Source organism: Podarcis liolepis (assembly GCF_965112155.1).
Source record: "Podarcis liolepis genome assembly, chromosome: 8".
In the NCBI taxonomy this organism is placed as follows: domain Eukaryota; kingdom Metazoa; phylum Chordata; class Lepidosauria; order Squamata; family Lacertidae; genus Podarcis; species Podarcis liolepis.
This window is the reverse complement of record NC_139560.1, coordinates 40,047,518-40,069,341: the sequence shown is the minus strand read 5'-3', so window position 1 is coordinate 40,069,341 and position 21,824 is coordinate 40,047,518. Positions and strand designations below refer to the sequence as shown.

The 21,824-nt window shown below is 40.5% G+C and overlaps 1 protein-coding gene across 5 annotated transcripts in view; it reads left to right on the top strand.

Annotated features, from left to right (window-relative positions):
* Positions 1-21,824, top strand: part of SNTG1 (syntrophin gamma 1) — a 219,570-nt gene that overhangs the window by 180,550 nt on the left and 17,196 nt on the right. For all 5 annotated transcript variants that reach the window (XM_083517930.1, XM_083517928.1, XM_083517929.1 and 2 more), the window contains 3 exons: positions 472-543; positions 6,778-6,930; positions 14,628-14,720. In XM_083517930.1, the coding sequence (XP_083374056.1) occupies positions 472-543; positions 6,778-6,930; positions 14,628-14,720 (318 nt within the window). The remainder of the gene's footprint in view (positions 1-471; positions 544-6,777; positions 6,931-14,627; positions 14,721-21,824) is intronic.

The following is a 21,824-nucleotide window of genomic DNA, read 5'->3' as shown; positions in this document are numbered from 1 at the left end:
GCCCACAGAGATTGGTTTTGCAGAGCTTTCAGGTTATGCTTGTTGAATCATTCAGATTCGATTCCAGCCTGGTGAAGTGGTGCAGGGTTGGCAGGGCAGCATGAACAGCACCCCCTAGAAAAATGCACCTGGGGACATTGCCCCCCCTCCAGCTATGCCTCTGATTTAACCCTTTCTAACCTCCACAGAGGTGAGTGGGAGTCATTATCAGAGCTCAAGGACACATTCCAACCAGACAAAAACACTCAAGAAGGATTTGAGGGCATAGCCTGCAGAAAAAGGGTGCAAGTGAGGAGGGGTGTGGCTTAAGGAGAGTCCCAAGGACCATATATACCAGACTAGAGGGCCACATTTGGCCCTCAGGCCTAAGGTTTCCCACCCCTGCTGTACACCATAGTTTGACATTACTTTCCAACCGATATAACTGGATGAAAAAACAGTTCAATTAAATTTTGTTTATTTTCACCCAAGGTTACTACGTGGGACTGGACACGAGCCGAAAGAACATTTTCTGTATATGAGATTATGTACAAAATTCTCAAGGTATGAAGAATAAAAATGCAACTTCATTGTACTGAGGGGAAGGAGGGATGGCTGTATTCACCAAACACAACCTTGTCATTGACTACTGCTAGCAAAATATCCCATGGAAGTCAAGTTGGTGGAGAAAAATGGTCTGTGTGAACAGTTTCAAAATGATAGAAATAATTTGGGGAAAGGATTTAATGTGGGCTAAGATTTTGCCATGGGATCTTGTAAGAATCATGTGGAATAAGAGGGGTAGCTTTGTCAGGAACCTTTCTTTTAACACAGAACAATCAAAGTCATTCCACAGACACCATATACACCTTAGAGTAGAGTATAGTTTCCAACTCTGAGGGCCTGATTTTCAAGGAGGCCTGAGCTACAGCACCTCATATGGCCAATGTCAGCACCAGGCCACCTTTGACAGTGTCTGGTGCTTTGCCATCTACCCACACAGAGCATGACTGGCTACTGATGCTTCCTCCACACCCCCTTGTTTCAGGAGTATAGGAAGCTGCCTTATACTAAGTTAGAACATTAGTACACCTAGTTCAGTTCTGTTCATGCTGACTGGCAGTTGCTCTTTGAGGTTTAGATAGAGGGCATGGTCAGTTCTACCTGGAGGTGCCAGGGATTAACCTGGAACTTTCTACATGTAAAACATTTGCTTTGCCCCTGAGCTGCATCCCTTCATTGCAGGCATTCTAGTGAGCATGAGGACAGCTTGGAGCCACCATTTAACTTTCCTACAATGTCCCAAGCCAGTCACAATGTAGCATTGCTGAGAAATTGTGAGACATTTAAATGGTTGAGACCTCCATTACATTGGAGGTGCTCCAGGGGTGTTCTTGTGCATTGTAGAAGGTGTGAATTGTGACCAAGGGATGGTGGCCCCAAGTTACCCTGGTGCTCGACTGTACACAGTGGGTGAAGTCAGCACTCATATGGGAGAGACCCACCAGAGGGCATTATGCCAAAAGAGTCCCTTCAAACCTGGAACCAGCCCTAACTGCTTTATTGTTGAATAGATTATGTGTTGGGTTCATTATTCAATTTTATTTAATCTGCTTCCAAATATTTGGTGAGGTTTGTTAATGATACCACAGCTTGCATGAAACCATATTGTAAATTTAGGGCAATTTCGCAAATGACTCTAGGAATCATAACCCTAAATGTTCCCACATTTGCAATATGAATGAATGAATCACCTTGATCAGTACACACAATCACTTTTTAAGTGACTTCCCCCCCTCATTTTTGTATCATATAAACACCATTGAGAAGTGACAAACTGGTAGCCAAATTGTTTTTTTAAAGTATTGAGTGTAAAAATGCAATTATTCTTATCTGATGTTTATCTTCACGTGCCATCTGTGCTTTACATTTAATGAAACATAATAAGATAGGGTTTATGATAGTCCAATTTGTTTTAAATGTAGAGCCCTAAATGCCAAGTAGTAAATGAATGATAACAAATAATTTTAAAGGGAGTTGTTAAAAAAGCTAATGTACGCACAACAATACTTCACAATATATCGTGTCTGGGATTATAGAAGTAGAAATGGCTATTTGGCTAATGCCTTGCAACAGGAGCTGAATTTAAAAGCATCATTTGCCCAACTTTACTATACCATGGCATCTGGTGATCGGAAAATAAATTCAGCTTTATCACAACATTATGGCAAGAAATGAAGACTACTAGTTTCTACTGGAAGTGTTAAGATATGTTCGCCCATTACACTTAGTTTGAAAATTGTAATTTATCCTTAAGTGATGAACCATTTTTTTTCAGAAACTTAGTCATTTCAGTCTTAATTTAATATTGTCTCTAGGGATTCAGTGCTGTAGCATCTAGTCAGTGTCATTTAGGCATGATAAGGCCCTGAGCCTGGATATACTGTGTGCATAAGTAATTCTTAGCACACAAATGGCTGGACTCAAGGCAATGATTAGAACCAAGCCAGTCTTTCTGCATCATGTCCATTTATTGCACAAGGAAGAGGCATCATTTTATCCTAAATTCACTCCCCTGTTTCTGCCTCTGGCATTCTCTCTCCAAATGTGCTTTCCAATTTCTCATTTTCATTCTCCTTCCTCCCCTCATTTAGCTCTTGCTCGCTCTCCCTCTCTATCCCCAATGGCTCCCCTTGGCAATAGCCATTTAAGCAACAATCAACAATTACTAATGCTGATACTCCTCTGCTTAACTGAACACAATAATGGGACTTCTATAAAGGAAAATTTCACACCAAATGGTTTGGGGGACAGGACGGGCAGGGAATGGGACATGAAGCAATTCTCTTCTGAAGCTTTCCCTAGCGCTGCATGTTAAGAAAAACAGGTATCTGCAGTGTCTGTCGACAGGCTTGCATTCCTGAGCAGATATTTTTCAAAAGTTACTATTGAGCATTGTGTCAACATTTTGAATATTCCTTGTGCTGTCCAACCGGAGCCAGGGCCCATAAATTAAGGGAGTGGGGCCACAAAATAAACATTGTTCAGAGCAGGTCATCTCCAGTCTCTTTCAGTTCCATCATCAAGAAGCTTGAGAAGCTGAATTACTTTGCATCTAGTATCATACTTACAAGGTCCTTTTAAGGTACGCAGAGAGAGGAATAGTCTGCAAAGCAGCAAACCAAATATATATAATGCCAAACCTTGGCATTTGTTGAGTACTTTTAATTTGAAATAATTTATTTTTAAGTCCTTGTCTCCCTTAGACAGATGTATTGCTCTCACTTAATATGAAAATCAGTATTAATTAGGCCAGCAAGTGTTGCACTTTCCCATTAGAAGAGATGCTGGTTTAAACTCTTCTGGGATATGAGCCAAGTACTTGACAGTTGTGCTACAGGCTTTATTACATTTGCATTCCCCTTACTCCCTACTTTCAACAACAACAACAACAAAAAGTAGAGCAAACTTTTTTGAGTACCTAGCTCAACATGAAGTTCTTTTTAGGGTTCTGTCTCCAGACATTAGAAACTGGAATAAGTTATGTAAATCAGTTGAATCTGAAAGTGTTTACAGGTTGGTGGATGGACACAGAATTCAACACAGAATACAATAAAAGACAAACTAATCTACAGAAGAAAAATAATTTAAAAGGCAAGAATAAAAAAGGAATAAAATAAAAAAGAAAGGAAACTCCTATTAGCCCCAGCCAGCATGGTCCGTGGTCAGGGGTGAGAGTAGTTAAAAGCCAACATCTGGAGGGTCATATGCAGTTCCAGCAGCTGTACTGCCTTGGAAGCACAACCACTGGGACTGACCCTTCCTCTGTTACAATACAAAGGAGGGGTCAAATGCCCAAATACTAATATATAGAAAGACACATCAGCAGCTAGGATATCAAACTTACCTGACCTCATTATGAAAGAAGTAAACTAATCAGTTCTGGCATATTTATCCAAGATATGTGAATCTCAAAATACAAACCAGGAGGATGACAGAAAGAATAGTAAGCACAGCATAGTTGAGCTAGGAGCAGATGAGTTGGCACAGAGATCTTTTGATGGACAGGAATCAGAAAACGGAGCAGGGATTGATAGCTTTTTCCATTTCATTTCCCATCTTTTCCCCATGGTTACATGTTCTGCTCAGGCTCTCTTCCGTTATTTTCCATTTAAAAATTATATAATCTGTTTTCCTCATGCAGCTATCAGTTGCTACAATTTCAAGTAAACCTTTTTTTCTTTTATTGATGCATGTCATCACATCTAGATTCTTTTCTTCATTTTTGATGGGTGCTTGAATGTGCATCAGTGTGTGGATGCCAGTTTTCTTCACCGCTGCTTTTAATGGTGTGTGCATTTGGACGCTGCCTGCAAGAGGGAAAAGGAGAAGTCTTTCCCTTCAGTAAAGCCCAATGAATGAGGTGAAATTGACATTACTTTGTCAGTTTCATTTCTTGCTTTTGCCTCTAATAACCTCAGAAAATTCTGATGTTTCAGCTCTGCGCCTATTTACTCAGTAGAATATCAGCTTAAATCAATGAGATGATTTCACAAGCATCCATTATGTACCGGTAATTAAAATAAAAATAGCCATTCTTACCATTCACTAGCAAAATCTAAACTGAATTGTCCTGTGTTTCTTTATCACATGTGCAAGGCACAAACGTCCTTAATAAAGTTGTTCCCCATTTATTACAGAAAGCTCTATATCCTTATTTAAGGGGAAGAGATGCAGTTAGCTTTATCTGCCATGGAGATGGAAGGGAAAATTCACCTGCTAAATGTGTACATATCAGGACACTGTTAAACATTTAGAAATCTTGTCATAATATGTTGGCATCCTTAAATCTCAGGCCCACTTGAAAATCACAGCCTCTGAACCATGTACCCTCTCCCCCAATCTCAGCTGTTTGATTATTGTTGATGGGTTTCTTTAAAAAGGCATTTTGTACATGTTTAAATACATTCTTGTCTTTGCTGTACACCCACCCCCACAGTCTCTATTCTGAGTTGACCCACACAGGTGAATTGGTAAAACTTTATTGCGCTACAGCAGAGGTGGGGAAACTTTTCTGGCCTGTGGGGCTGGTCTTTATTTCCCCACCCTAGAGGACTGCAGCTGACAGGTGGACAGTTAATCACCTGACATCCCTATGACATCAGGTGATTCTGTACTTTGAAGCCCTGGCTGTTGGGACTTCAAAGCACAACAAAGGGCTGTTTGAGAGACCTTTTGCAAACAGGCCCACACCGTTCTTCAAACTTCTGATGTCAGGTGTAAGGCAGAGAGATGTGGCTTGCCCATAAATGCATCACAAGCCATGATTGGCTAGAGAACAGTAAACAGTGGTACCTTGGGTTACATGTGCTTCAGGTTACAGACTCCGCTAACTCAGAAATAGTACCTTGGGTTAAGAACTTTGCTTAACCCAGCAGCAGCAGGGGGCCCCATTAGCTAAAGTGGTGCTTCAGGTTAAGAACAGTTTCAGGTTAAGAACGGACCTCTGGAACGAATTAAGTACTTAACCCGAGGTACCACTGTAAAGGGGAAATAGGATGAAATTGATTAATCTCTTTTTTATATTTAAAAAAACCTTTAAAAATTAACTGTGCACTATCAGCAGCTATAGGACATTTTGTATCCCACTCTTTCTCCATGGAACAGAAAGCCACACATTATCTTAACAGTACCCTTGATATGAGACCATGACTGGCAACTTAAGGCCATGCAGTGAGCTTGAAGGCTAATTACATTTAGGAACAAAGCTCCAAGCAGACTCCAAGGACTCAGTGAAATCCCCAGGTGGATTAAATGTGATTTAAATTAGATGCAGGGAAATGCAAACATATCCCAATGGAGTTGTTTAACTCAGAGGAAATCATTCAGTGTACAATTGGGTCTAAAGGGCAAAGAATCCTGGTGGCGGGTTATGCAAAGAAGCAAGATGTTGAAGTGTGTTTGTATTTGAAGGCGAGGCCCCTAATTGCGTAGGTTGTTGCTCAAGAATCAGAGTAATGAGGTTACCCTCCTTTTCAATTGTGGAAGAGAATGACAACATTTCCCCAAGTACCTTTAAATCTGGATGCATCACTTGTAAATGTTAATTCCACATAGACGGTGGAGGGAAAGCACTCTTAGTTATATGTGCATGCCAGTCAGTGCAGTTTCCTTCATTTAGTTTATAGAACCAGCAAATTGCAACTACAACAACAACAGCAACAAAACTAATTACACCACCACTTGTGGAAAATAGCCTAAGACTGTTTGGAGGGCCTAGATTCCTCAGGCAGGATGCCTCAAAACCTCTGACGGGCCTAGATTCAAGAGCCTGCAGCCCTTATGACAGATAACATACATTCACTGCTAAAGGAAAAGCAGAAAAGTCCAATAATTTGAGAACTGTTTGAATGCATTTGGTTTATTTTCTTTATCCGAAGCCTTGCCAAAAAGAAATTGTAATGTTTTTCAGCAGAGTAAAGAAATTGTTGGTGTATATTTCTGTGCATGAATACACAAAATATATGACACACTTCTGAGGCATTTTAAGACTAGTAACTTTGGGAACTATTCAGAAATTGGACACTGGCACCTGTGAATCCTTGTAGCCAAACTGCTCTGCTACTTGGCGTGAAAACTCTAAAACATTCTTTTATTTCAAATCCATTTAAATGCTGAGACTAATGTGGGCTGAATAAAAATTACATGGCACTTTGTTCTGCATCTAACATGTGGGTCTGTACTGTAAGAAATATTAATTGATGTATGCAAGATTATATAACTCCAGGTTTTCATCAGGACAGTGATCTACTGGATCGTCGAAAACACTGCTTTGGTGTCCAATCTGAAATGGGAGAGGATCTCTACTTTTCTGTGGAATTAGAATGTGACCTCATATTATGGGAAAAGGCCTTCCAATCAGCAACTTTTTTAGAAGTGGAACGAATACAGGTAAGAAACATGCGGTGTCAAATTCATTTTTGGTTATTATTATGCAATACATTTTATGTGATAGTCAGTGCTTTTTTCTGGGGGTACGCATACCCCTAAACATTTTGTGAATCTTAGTTTGGTCTCATTGAGGGGCAGTATTTCAATATGAGTAGGAAAATGAGAACCCCTAAACATTTTTCTTTTCTTTTTTTTAAAAAAAGCACTGGTGATAGTGATAGTTATTACCAAAGGCTTTTGGGGGTGGGGGGGGAGTTTGGAATATTTAATGGGAAAAAGAGTTAATGATATACTACAAAGGGGAAAAAAATCTAATTTAAAAGCAAAACAAGATAGGGTTCTGTATACACTTTTAGTTTTTGAAACCCAAACACTGAAAGTACTAATGGTTGTTTGATATGTTCTTGGCCAAACCAAAATGGTGGTTCAGCAGCTAGAAGCATTGAGTTGTAGGCTTCTGTTATTTTGCTTATTTTCTTAGCTTTCACTTAGAAAATGAAAAAGATCTGCTTCTGAGATAAGGATAAACAATGGTGTGGCAGTAGGGTGCATCCCAATAGTGGGCTAGAAGCTTGAATCTGGGGTACTTGGGCCCAGATTATCCATGAAGCTTGTTACATGGCCTTGGGCTAGTCACTATCAGCATAGCGGTTCTGATCTCATGGTAGAATTTATTCAAGAGGACAATGAGAAATTGGAATTTTATGGGATGGTAAAGGAGAGACCAGGACTAGGTAACATACATCTCACTGTCAACCAGAATGTTGTTGGTTTGAGTCCACTCAGGGACAACTATGGGAAAGATTCTTGTATTGCAGGGGTTGGGCTAGATCAGGCATGGTCAAACTTGGCCCTCCAGCTGTTTTGGGACTACAACTCCCATCATCCCTAGATAACAGGACCAGAGGTCAGGGATGATGGGAACTGTAGTCCCAAAACAACTGGAGGGCCAAGTTTTGCCATGCATGGACTAGACCTTTCAGCCCTACAAGTCTATGATTCTATAAGTGCTGATGATTTCAGGGTGGCAGGAGAACTTGGGAGTCACTATGTTGTTACGTAAATATTTATAAGAATAGAACATCTATTATTTTGTTATACTTCATCCTTTTGAAAAACATAGGATATTTGGATGGGTATCTCTTATATTACTGGGTATAGTTTACATCCATTCCTGTTCTAGTAAGTCAGCTCTCTCCCCTCTCCCCAACTTATCCAGGATCACAAATAGTGTCACGGATCACAAATAATGCACTTTTAATGCAAGTATTACGATTTTGCAATACTGATTGATGAACAACTCCCCTCCCCTCTAACCCTGTAAACCTCTTAGCCCATTTTCAATTAATTACAATGTGTTTCAAGTTGATATGCAGCCAGTGTTTGGCAGATCAATCAGATTGATTCAGTTGGCAGAGGCACAGAACCTGGTTACTATTTTGAGTTTTTACATGTACTGTACAGAATAGTGCCAAAGCTCCTTCTTTTCACATAGAAACCTGGGAAAATCACCTAGTGTCTTGAGGGCAGGGAATGCTTCTCTGTAATATAATGGGGCAACCTTTACAAAACAAAATGCATCTTGCCCTAATGTATGCAGTGGTGTGTTCTACTTGTTGAATAATGGATTTGCAGGTAGTGCATCTCACTCAGATCAGTAGGATATCAGTAGGATATGCACTACAGCTTTGTTTAAATCATAGTCATAATGTACAACTATTACGGTAAAGGGACCCCTGACCATTAGGTCCAGTCGTGGCCAACTCTGGGGTTGTGGCGCTCATCTCGCTTTATTGGCCAAGGGAGCCAGCGTACAGCTTCCGGGTCATGTGGCTAGCATGACTAGTTTATCCTAATTTGTACCTTTATGAACTTTTTAATAATTCGAACTTACATTTATGATTTTGTTCCAACACTGATTTTTGAAAACTGGAATTCTGGCATGAACTTAGTAGCCAAGAGTCTCTGAACCTTTTCCACTTTAGAAATGGGCTTGGGTGAGCTTTTTCCTCCATTGCATTCTCTCCCACTTTAGACATCTCCTACTAAGCTATAGTATACTTCAGGTTTTGGGGCCTGAGAAACATAATGCTTCAGTTTCTGCTCCTGAACTAGGGCAACTGAATTATTCACAGACCCAGTTTTAAGATTCTGTACTTTTTGCACATGGTAGATTAAATATTGAGTTGCCTCTTATATGGGAAACTTTCATTCCAAAAAGGTTTTTTTCATCTTTTTCAGTGTGTGAAATCAATAATCAAAAGCAAATAATTCACTCTTTTTATGGCAGGTGTAATGTTTTAACGGTTTATATTAGATCTGTACGAACTTTGACATTATGTGCTCTCTTGGCAGCATTCTTCAATTTATTCTCTCCAAGTTCACAGCAAAGGGGATTAATTAAAGTAAGCTGAAAAGCTACAGGTGAAATAAAACCTCTGATTAGGAGCCAGAGAGTGAGAGGCTAGAGACTGACCCTTTACCACTCTAACCTGTGGTGCACATTAATATCTCTTTACCAATTTGTGACAGCTGCTCAAAGCCCGTTATAATCTTTCACCTTTCAATATTTCCTGCTAGGAGTTGTGCTTGTTACTCATAGCTTTGTAGCTGGGAGAGTGGGGAGGGGAAGACTGATCCTTAGGTGAAGTGATTGATGGAGCAAATCTAGCACTTGCACAGGTATTGAACTGCTAAATTAGAACACTAAGGTGGATGGCCAGTGCGTTTAGAACAGAACTTTCCTTCAGTCTAAAGTTACTTCCTCATGCTTACCTGCCACACAGGTTAAAGCAGGTGTGGGGAACCTCTGGCTCACCACGTGTTGAAAATGGCAGTTTCCATCAGCCCCAGCCAGCATGGCTGATGGTCAGGGATTATGAGAGTTGTAGTTCAACGTCATCCAGAGGGCCACAGGTTCCCTACACCTGTGCTTTAAAGTAACCCACATCACTTCTTCAACACAAGGTGCCACTGCAGTCCTTTACATAAAGAAGTTACTTTGCCCAGAAATTTGAGATAGGGGTACGTTTATGAATGTGTGTAACAGTGAGCATCCAAACCCTAAAGTAAGGTATCGGAGGGACTGAAAAGAATTATGAGGCTCTGTTTCCAGCACAATGATTCTGTGTTTTAATCATTTTTATAACTGAAAGATATGACAAAAGGAAGCAATTGTGGGGGGTTTTTTTTGCAAGTTAATAAAATTAAACATTTATGCCCATAACATTTATTACTACATAATATACTAAATATTAATAAAATTTACATGAAGTTGGTAAGCTTTAACAAGCAGTTGAGTCACAAATATGGCTGCTTATGAGGCTTTCCATTGATTACTTCGTTTTTTATTTTTCTCTGTGGAATGATTTGTTTCACCCACAAAATCAAAAATCATTTATTTTGTCTTATTACTTTTACTGGATGTTTTATGTACTAGTTTTTGCTAATCATTTTAAGCCCAGTATTTAATTTTATTTCTCTTACAATAAACATTTTCCGGAAATCTTACAAAAAAAAAAAAAAAGAGAGAGAGAGAGACAGCATCTGCATCTATGTACTCTGCTCTAAATTTTCCAACTTTGATAGGACTAATAATAATTAACTGGATGCAGGAATGCAGTTGTTATTGTTTTAGTTGAGTGCAGTTCACATATACACAAATGTGTAACAGTGTATGCGAAGTTTGATTCCAATGGCAGACTTCAATTTCTCTGGAATGCATTCAGAGGCTTGGAATCAAAGTTCCCTGCACATGAATATGAAAGGTGCTTCTACATACTGGGGGTGGGGGAAGCAATGATTCCTAGCAGCCGTCCCTCACATACTGTTTCACCTCAGGAAACCTCGTTCCACACCCAGTAAGCATGGGATGCCTTTGCCCAGCAGCGCTGGGGCCCATAGACTGCAGCAAAATGGCATTGCAAAGGGGAGAGGAAAGCCTTCCACTTGGCGCCCGCCCACCCTCTGGTTAGAACCTTCACTGAGCAATTTTGAGTAGCTGGTTGACAGGGCCGGAAATAATTTTTCTCACTCAACCTGATTGGCACTTCCCTCTCACCTTTCCCCCAGTGAAATTATGGTCTTCCTTTGTTAGGCGGAACAACATTGTTTGTTGAGGGCAGAAATGGCATTGGGCAGGATCCACCTAGGATGGGAGAGCTCATAAGGGGCCTGAGGGGACAATTGACCATGGCACCTCCAAGCTTGGGTTGAGTTGCCTGGCTGGAATCTTCACCCTGGTCACCCAGTGAGACCTTGCTTGCTTGGCTTGCACTACACAAAGTTCAGCACTGGCTGACTCCCATGAAATGGGTTTGGGGTGGTCCAAACCCAGGAGACCCGTTCCATCATGGAATGATTACATGATCCAGGCCCCAATGCCATGCCAACCCTTACCCTGCCTGTTGCTGTCAATAAAGATTTTATTCCATCACTGTTCTATGGTCTGGTTATTTTGCTGCTCTGATGGGTCACATATTGTGCCTGCCTGGGCCTTACCTTTTGAGGGGAGGAACAAGTGCCTGTTGTGGCAGGAAATAATAAAATCCCATTGATCAATTCTTCAGATCCATGCCAGTATTTATACTTTGTTGAGCCATGCCATATTCACCTGTGGAACACATGGCTCCAACATCTGAGCTATATCCAATTGTTTACCATGCTATATAGAAAATATGTCCCAGTGGTTTGAATTATAAATGGTACTTTTTGAGGACTGCTCTGGCAATGGCAGCTGAGAAATGATTCATACTATCCATTTGCTATCAGAGCTTTTCTAGAATGGACTCTTGCTCTTCTCATTCCATCTCCCCCCCCCCAACTTTCCTTGCTTTCCACCAAATATTTGTGGTTGCCATGGGAGATAATAAAGTCATAATCTAAAGTCAACAGCCCTTGAGGCGAATGCAGAATCAAGAGAGCCTGTCTCCTCAGCTGGCTACGGGCCAAGTTTCTGTGGCTCTTCTTCCATTCAATCCTACCTTTTCCCCTTTTCCCACCACCTATTTGAGATGGGACAATTCCTTTAACATCTGAAGATATCACACTTTAGTTTGTCTTATTTTTATGCCTTTGCCAACATCTAAACATGGGCTGCCTAGAATTGCTTGAAAAAGCTGTCCCTTATCTCAAAAGACCACACGAAGGAGGTGCATATTGAATGGCACTTGTTTCAAAACACTGCTGTTCCAAAGAGCTCTAGTAACCCTTTTGGTTTGATAAGAGAATTAGACACCTGACACATACTTTGCAACCTGCATATGTTTACAAAATGATCACTTTTAAAGATGTGGAAGTATAGCATATAAGTGGTGCAATGAATACCTATCTCAGTGTCCCAACTAACTGGTTATTCTTGGTGCTTTCTATTCTGTTCTAAATATGGGAATGTGCCTGGGCTCTTTACAGGGACCTTCTAGGAAGCTTTGGAAGACTGACAGCATTGGATTTGCCCCTCTCATCCCTGTGAACTTATTTGTGATCTCTCTGTGGGCTAAGAATCTAGAGTCAGCCCTTCAGGCTCCCTTCTTTTCTTGTTGTGCAAAAAGCAGTGGCACGAAGAGACATCTCTCACTCTATGCTCCCCCTCTCCACTCTTTATTCCCCCCCCCCTTGAATTTTGCCCTGATGCTGAGTAGGGCTATCTTCAAAAAGTGTAGCAACTGTGTGAGTAAAGTTCTTGATCTTTGCAGTCACTGCCTCACATGCCTCAAAGAGGCTGACATCATTAAAATGTGAAGGTTTTTTGCAGAAGTCTTGCAGAAAGTGATCAGGAAACAAATTGTTGCCACCATGGACATTTCTCCCAAAGGCCATGCAGTAATTTATACTATGCAGGGGTGTAAAGGAAGGGATCCAGCATACCCAGTCTTCCAGAGCTTTCTAAAAAGTTCCACCAGTAGGTTGTGCAGGTGCTTTTCCATATCTGTGACTGCATTTACAGGTGAGCCACTTTAGGTTTTGATGTTATTTGTTTGTTTATTGGAATCATGTTAGTTATGAATTATATGATTTGAGAAATTTGGGAGGGGGGCTACTGTTGGCAGAAAACAGAAATCTGAATTTAAATTGATAGGAATCACTTTGCAATGGACAACTTAATTAGCGATCAAATTGTTTCTGCTTGGCAGTTTCTGTTTAAACATTTATTTTGTATAAAAAGTCCATAAGTCATTGTTCTTCTAGCTCTAAACTATGGATTTCATCAGTCTCAGAAGGATTTCAAGAGATTTGTCTCTGACTTTAATGTGAAAAGGTAGCATCTTTCATAAGCACTTCTGTGATGAGTAGCTTGGCCTTTTCAAGCTCTGCTGTGCACTTCACATCTTGACAATGATGTTCTGATCAGAAAAATACCTAATTTGCGCTGAGCGGCACGAGCTTGGCATTAGGAACCAGAAGCCAACTATCAAACAAGGAGCTCAGTAGGAGAATGTAATTTGTTGTAAACTGAAACTCAGTGTTGAACAGTTTCATTTTATCAATGCAAACCAAAATGTCAGACTGCATTGGGGGGGTTGGAGAGATAAGAAACTAAAAATAAAGGGAGTTCTTCCGATTTCCTTCAATGTTAGAAGTGCTGTATTAGCAACTTGCTGGCAATGGAAGTTTGGTCGTTTGCCCTTATCAACACATTTCCTGACATAAATTATTTGAAAATGAATTTTTTTGGGGGGAGTGTCAACTATATTACAAATCATAAAAACAGATAAATGCAGGTCTATCAAATAGTTAGATCGAAGTTCATGAGAGCCACACTGGAAAATTCAGGGAACCTAAGAGTCTTCTTTCCTTGTCTTCTTTCATGAGCCATTACATCAACAGCAAATACCTAGTCATTATATATTTTGTTTGCATACTCACTTCCAATGAAATATGTTTATCTTGCATTAAAGTAATGGGACATAAAAGCTGCCTATAAAAGTGCCTCTTTATTTACCAAAGGTGCATGTGTCCCCCATCATATGTGAGCAGATGTATTCCATGTGTGATCAGAAATTAGGAGGTGATGCATTTCACTCTCAATTACTTCATTTACATTGAGAAATTGGCAAAGACAGTTGAATTCCAAGACAGTGGTACCTTGGTTTACAAACTTAATCTGTTCCAGAAGTCCGTTCTTAAACCAAAGTGTTCTTAAACCAAGGTGTGCTTTCCCATAGCAGCGGGGGACTCAATTTACAAATGGAACACACTCAACAGGAAGCGAAACATGTTCTTATTCCAAGGCAACGTTCACAAACCAAAACACCTACTTCCAGGTTTGCAGTGTTCTTAATCCAAGTTGTTCATAAACAAAGCTGTTCTTAAACCAAGGTACCACTGTATTTACTTACCTACTATGCTAAATTGTAGCCAGGGGTGGCACATCCTGCTTCACCACTTGAGGCAAAATGGGAAATGCTGTGTTCCACTGCTGCTGCCACAACTCCTACAACCCCCTGCCTGTTTCTGCCGCTGCACACTCAGCCCCTATGTGTTTTCCATGTAGGTAGAGGCAGAAGCTCTCTTTCATGGAATGCAAATAGCCAGTTGATTGAATGGCTAAGGGTTTGTGTTATTTGCAAAGATGTATTTTGATCTTGCCAGGGCTAATTAGTAACTAAACAGGTATTTCCCCTTAGCTATAATTTTTCAAAATACATGTACTCAACTGAAGCGCTATCTAAGATGCTGTCTTTTTCAATCTTTCCTAGTGCAAGACATATGCCTGTGTTCTGGAGAGTCATCTTATGGGGCTTACCATAGACTTTGGCATGGGTTTCGTATGCTTTGATGCTGCAACAAAGGTAAGGCCATGAGAAGATGTTTACATGCTGTTAATGATTCATTACCAATAATTATCTTTTCAATTGAGAGTTGAGCCATTGTTTGAAGTCTGTCACTATGCTGTATTTGCCTCCCCCCCCCCATATGAACCAACCTGGACCCTGTGATCATAATCTGAGGCTCTCCACGAGAGGTCCTGAGGGTGGCAACACAGTGGATCCCCGCTTGTGGAATGCTCTCCCCAGGGAGGCTTGCCTGGCACATTCGTTGCATATCTTTAAGTGCCAGGCAAAAACATCCCTCTTCTCCCAGATTTTAGGCTAATTAAAGAATCTATGGCATTTAAAACTTGGGGATATTGTTTTTGTAGACATACTATGGTATGTATTTTTCTGTTTTTATATTGTAAAGCACCCTGTGATCGTCAGATGAAGGGCAGTATAGAAATTTAATAAATAATAATTTTATCCTATCACATTCTTTTTAAAAATAGTTTCTGCAGGACTTATTTCTGTAGAATGTTATTGAGATGGAATGCATGAATTGATCCTTTTATACACTCCCTGCTCTTCTACTTGTTCCATCTCCTTTCCTTTTCTCTCCCCCTTCTCCATGAACATCATAAAGCACACAATTCAAAAGCTCTAAAGGGACAAACTTCTAGAGATATGGCCAAAGTTCACATGAAGTTTGGCATTCAGTATGGCTTTCCATTTGAAGAGAAGCATTGCATCTCTGGAATTCTTTTCCAGTTTAGTTTTTTTCTAATTCAGTTCAGAGATGAACTCCTTCTTTACCTAATCTCTCTTACCTGGTAGCAGGTGCTGCTGCTCTGGTGGCAGAGAATGTGTGAAGACATCTTTCCTTGCCTCACATTCCTTCAAACAGCTACAATCCTGATGCCAGGAGCTTAGGGAAACATAAACCCTTCATACTGTTACCACAAGAGCAGAAAGTGCTGCCACTGGGCAAGGGGATTTGGGTGCTTATGAGAAGTAGGGAGGGGGGAGCATTAAGCACTGCACTCACAGTGATGCCATTGGGAGAATGACTGAGTCCATTCTTGCTTTTAACTGGTTCAGAATAAACTCAGCCAGTTTTCCAGTCTCAAGGAGGAAGGGGAGAAACTCATTTTGACAAGCCTAATTATAAATGTAATCCGTGCAAACTTGCCCATTGCTACAAATTTCTTAAACAAACGAGAAAAGGGACTGAAGCTTTTAGCATGCAGACAATATGCTTTTGAATCATAGCCCTTCATTCCGTGGTCCTGATTGAGGGAGCCAGAAGCAGAGAATGGGGTTTTGGTTGTGTTCCTGACGTTTCCCCCGCCATAGTAAGAGCTCTGACAGTGCTGATAACCTATAATGCATTCAAAAAAAAAAAGTGCCTGTGCCAGCTTCTGTTTCCTACTCCCGCTCACAACAAATGATATGGAGTGAAATAGGTTTCTACTTGCAGATTGTTTTCTCTGGATCAGGGTGATTGTTTTATTATCTAGATGTTAATAGAAAAATCACAATCCACATTGGTCAAATGTCAAGATTGTACTTTCTCTATGAGAGTCATGAAAAACAAAGCACAGTTTGTTTTTCTTCTTCCATGGTGCTACTTTCCTCTAAAATCTCTTTCAACACCGTTTCCTCTGATAGAATCCATCAGATAGGAAACTGCACTAACAAAACTATTAACATAGTTATGGCTTTGGATTTATATTTTCAGAACAGAAGAAACCACACACAGATATCTTAATCAACATATCCAGCTGGCAACAGTGTCAGAATAAGAGAAATGTCAGCTGCCTTCCAGACAGAAACCATTAGAATCAGCCTCAGTCCTTGTAATATTTTCTCTAGCCTTATAAAATCCTACTTTGCTCATTCACCTGAAGCAAGTAATTTGCTTTGACAGGCCACTGACATACTATCAGCTTTTACATTATCATGATTACCACAAGCCTGATCTATACTTCACTGAAGTCAGTGGGTGCCTTTCCATTGATTTCTCCCCCCACCCCACTGCCAAAATATACCCTAAGCCTCCTCAAAGAACACTGCAGATTATTTTCCCAAGGTGTTTACTTGACCAGAAGAATAAATTTGGTTTGGAACCTATCACATACCCCCATCGATATTCTCTTTGTTCACATTACTGTGTTTTTATTATTAAGAGCTGGACCAAATTTCTGACAGCTTCAATTTTCATGTCAAAAATTGCACTTCTGGTCAATCAGGGCCTTTACTGATCAGCTAAGCAATGTGCAGGAAAATTGTGAGAGTTTCTGCATGTATCATACATATCAGTACACAAATCACTGCTCAGCGGTGTTGAAAGGTCCCTGATCTGGCCCACAAGAAAATGCCAGAAGGGTTTTGAGATCTCTGAGCTTTTCTCACCAAACTTTGAGAGAGCCTCTGACTCAAGTGAGTGAATCCATTTCTTGAGGCATGGTGAGGTGGGGGCTGTCACCAGTCACATGAATTGTAGGAGAAGGCTTGCCCACAGAAAGCAGATAAAGGGACTAAGCCCAAGATTTTGGTCGAATTAGGAAGCTTCCTTGAGGTTGGTGACACAAGCATAGGAATTCAACAGCTTTATTCTGACATTCTATTCCCTGCTAACAATAATACAAGAGGAGGAACTGATTGCTCAGGGTTCCAGATCACATGGGAGCTTGTACTATGAAGGTTCCTACCTCACAACAATGGTATTTTTCAGTAGAAAGCTAGTGCTACCCAATATTATTGATCTTTACAATTTATTACTTTTGACAGCAACACTCATAACAGCATATCATAATCTAGCCTGGTATTTTTATTTTTTTGAGAAACTCAAAAAGCCTTTTCGTTATCTTTGAAATTCATGAGTGAAGACAAAATCCTACTGCTGCTTTTCCTTTTCTGATGCCAGAAAAGCTGAATAATTCAAACTTGAGATCCTTACCCTTTTATCTCTCCTGCCACTCATCAAAAACTGGGGGGTTGGGATGATGAGTGATGGCCTTTGGGTTTCAAAGCCTTTGTAGTTCTTGATTATTATTACTTCACTTTTCTATAGCAAACAACGTCTAAAGTAGCTAGCAAGAAGTGTAATATTAAAATTACACGAAGCACAAATTAATTATTCTTTACTAAACATCCTTTAGATTTGTTATGGATTGAATACAGAGGCCAGGATCAATTCCTGTGGCTCAGGCAGGCAAACAAGCCAAAGCTGGTTAAAAAGTGCAGGCTGAATCCAGGAGCATATCCAGCTGTACATACCTTGGAAGCATCTTCATCCAGAAGAGACTGGATACTCATCTTCAAATTCATAGAGCCTTTAACAGCATTTCCATCTTATCTGGATGAAGTATCAAGTTGTTCACCCCCCCCCCCACCAATTCTTTCCTGGTACCATATGCCAGTTCAAGACTGTCACCTACCACTTTGTGTTCAGAAAATGGAAATGTGTCATTCTCATTATACTGATGGTAGTTCAGTCGTTGTTTCAGTTCCCATATTGTAATTTTCTGTCCAAAAGAGCAATCAACTCCCTACATTCTTTATTGGAATCCAGTATCATGGCTTTGCAGTATAGCATGTATTGTTAGGGTTTCATTAGCACTTTCACCAAACTAGGAAATATTTATGTAACGCTCCCCACCCCTTTAGCCTGAGTATAACTATGCATAAATTATGCTTGGTATGAAAAAGGTGACTGAAACACTGGAACTTGTGGTCATTAATAGAAACACTAGAAGCTGCCTTATTTCAAATCAGACCACTGCACTGATAAAGCAGCAGATTTCCATGCTTTCTGATGGGGGATATTTTCATTCCTAACTGGAGATGCAGCCAATTAAACCTTGGACCACCTTCATGCAAACCAGATTCTGTACCACTGAGTTGTAGCCCTTCCCCATAAACATAAAAGGCTACCTTATATCAAGTCAGATGATTGGTCCATTTTGCTTAGTAATCTTGACACTGATTGGCAGTGGCTGTCCAGGGTTTCAGGCAGGCAATCTTCTCCAGCCCCTACCTGGAGTTGCCAGAGATTGAACTCATGACCTTCTGCAGGCAAACTTGATTCTCTACCACAAAAGACAAACAAAAGAAAGTCCTTTTCATATCACATAGTTAACTGAATGGAAGTTGCTGCCACTAGATGTAAGACAGGGGGCTTCAGAGGATAATAAAAATTAATCCACAGAGGATATGCCTGTGAATGACTATTAACCATGGCAGCTAAATTGTACCTTCAAATTCAGAGGCAGCTTGTCTCAGAATATTATTTGTTGTGGGGCAAACAAGAAGACAGATGCCTTCTTGACATATTTGTAGAATTCCCGAAAGCATCCGGCTGATCACTTCTAGAAGCAGGATGCTGGACTCGATGGATCCTTGGTGTTATCCAACAGGGATATTCTTGGTTTTGAAATTCCTCAACCCACAAAGCCAGATGGCTTTAGCAGCTTCCATGTTTTCTGAAATCGGGTCATTATTAGCTGGCAATGAAGCTAACCCTGCAGCTTCCAATTAAAATTAAATCACTTGTGCCAAACAAGGAAAAAAGCTAGTGCCTAAGAAGTAATCAGGATTCTTCACCACTCCAAACCCAGCACCTGGCACACTAGAGGGTAGCTTTCATTTTGGTCGGAACAAGCTGGCATGATGGGATGGCTGATACACTGCCTATTTCCCAGAGTGCCAATTCCAAGCTCTGCTAAGTAGCAAAGCTTTGTAACAAAAGTGAATTCAAGGAAGGATGTATTAAGCCCATCTTGGAACAGTGTGTTTGCATGATACAATGTCAAGAGCAATAAGAATGTGATGCTTTTAGAGGGTTTTCTTTCCCAATTAGATTTATCCTCTAATAAAATCAAGAGGAACAGATGTTTCTAACAAGAGCTATGTCGGCTTCATTTGGATGTAATGCAAAACTATAATTGAGTGTTGCAGGAATGAGCCTGGGCTTCATTAGCCACCCTGCCCTCTGTTTTCCTCTAGTGCAGGCACAAGGAGAGCAGTAGTTTTCACTTCCATTTTTAACTAACCAGAGTTTAACTAACCAAATCCCAACAAAACCATGGTTTAGGAAGTTGGTTTGTTTTCCTAAGCCTGCAGCCCCCCCAGATGCTGTTGAACTACAACTCCCATCAGCCTTGTCCGTGGTGTCTGGATCTGGTGGGAGTTGTAGTGCAGCAACAACTGCAGAGCTACAGGTTGGCCACCCCAACTCTACATTACAGTTCAGATGAACCTCTTTAAAGTTTGGATGCAACAGTACACTGTGGGTAAATCAGAATGGAAACCAAAGTTTCCAATTTCCTCCTTGCAGCCATACGAGAAAAGGAAATGAGGAGCACACAAGTCCAGAGCTCAAGCAGTTAATGCTAAACCATTTCACACCAGGCCTGTGAGAATCAACAAATTAGGTAGGAAGGTCAGGTTTCCTGACATAGGGTAAAATATGTTCAGCCAGTTGTAGTATGAAATGTCAAATTAATAATGTTTCCTAGCAAGTGCACATTGATAGTTCCCATTATTTTCATTTTGCTGAGAAGCAGTTCTTGAAATACTGCATTATCCTGGAATTTGGAGTAGAAAATGTGAAGTTTTGTGATGATCAAAAGACCACAGAAAAGTTAGAGAGGGAGGGTGCTTATTAAATTTTTCTTGCAACTACTGTACATTTTGTTTGCTGGTGCCTGGATGGCCGGCATTGCATGCTTTGTAGCGGTTTTGTGCTTTGGTTTTTTTCCTGCTCACTTTTGACCTTCTGAACATGTGCATTTGTAACCCTCCTTTCAGCAAAGCTTCCAGGGCAGCTTATGTAAACAGTATACAGGAAAAAAACTTGTTTTAAAAAACCAGCAGGCAATAGCAGAAATCATAATGATAGCTAGATAAAAGCAGCAAGAAATCATTTGATAGAAATGAAGGCCAACTGAGAAGCTAAAGCTGGTCTAGGAAAACAAAAAGGTCTCTGCTGGATGTGAAGATGTGAAGGCAGGCACCAGGCAAACCCTTTCCCTTGCTTTAGCTCCCCCCCCCCATCACTGTAGTCCTTCTAAGTCCATGATCCTTGCTACAATGTTGTACAGGTGTCCTGTGCCCAAACAGCATCTGCAAACGGACAATTAGGATCTTGCAGCAAGTCCCTTCGAAGGGTAATGAAAGTGCATCAACAAATGAGACTATCAGGTGTGGGGCAAGTGGTCAGGTTTAGAGAAAGCAGCATTGCAGTCTAAATTGGGATTCACTCTGAGCCTAATTAGGCCCACAGGACAGAGATTTCCCACCCAGCCCTGATTAATAAGCTTAGTCTTCTTATAGCAATCTTATTGTGTCTAAAAATCTTCTGTAGAGATCCATATCCAAGAAATTTCTTGAACGGAGATATAATACACAGCTGCAAAGAAGCTGTTGTGGCTCTTTGACTTTGGAATCCCTCTCTAAGGAGCCACACCTAGTGCCAACATTACAATCTTTTCAAGACTTTGCTCTATATCCCAGGCATTTAGTTGGAACCATTTTTGTTCTTTTGTTAAAATCTGAGAATGGGGAGTTGCACAATGTGTCATTGCTGAAATGAAGTTTATCGGTAGTCTAGAGGCAGGGGTAAAACAAATGAAAGGCTGGAGAAATGAAAATGCTTAATTTAACCCACTGAAATTGATTGCAGTTATGGCCCAGAATGCTAGATTAGTTTGCAAAGATCAATCAGTGGATGTTTATTTCTTCAGATTAACACGGTTGTCACCATCTTGCCCTTCTTGTAAGCTTCCCTTAGGCATTTGTCCATAGCTAGAGCAGAATGATGAACCAGATGGCCTGTCTCAGCATAGCAATTTTATACCCAAGTTAAATATCTCACCCTCAGTATCTGCTTCTTCACTTTGGGGTTAATAGTGACCTGGAGGAAATAAGGATTACACAGCATTATCTCTATTAGTATTTTCCACATTAATGTGTGTGTGTGGGGGGGAGGAATCTTCTAATTTGTTTGCTAAATGTAAACCATGCAGCTTAAATACAACTGTATTTTCAGGGAGGCTTCAATTAAACTGAAAAAAGAACTGTGTACAAGAGTGTACAATACAAACAAAAAAAGAGTGTACAATACAAACAATTATAAAA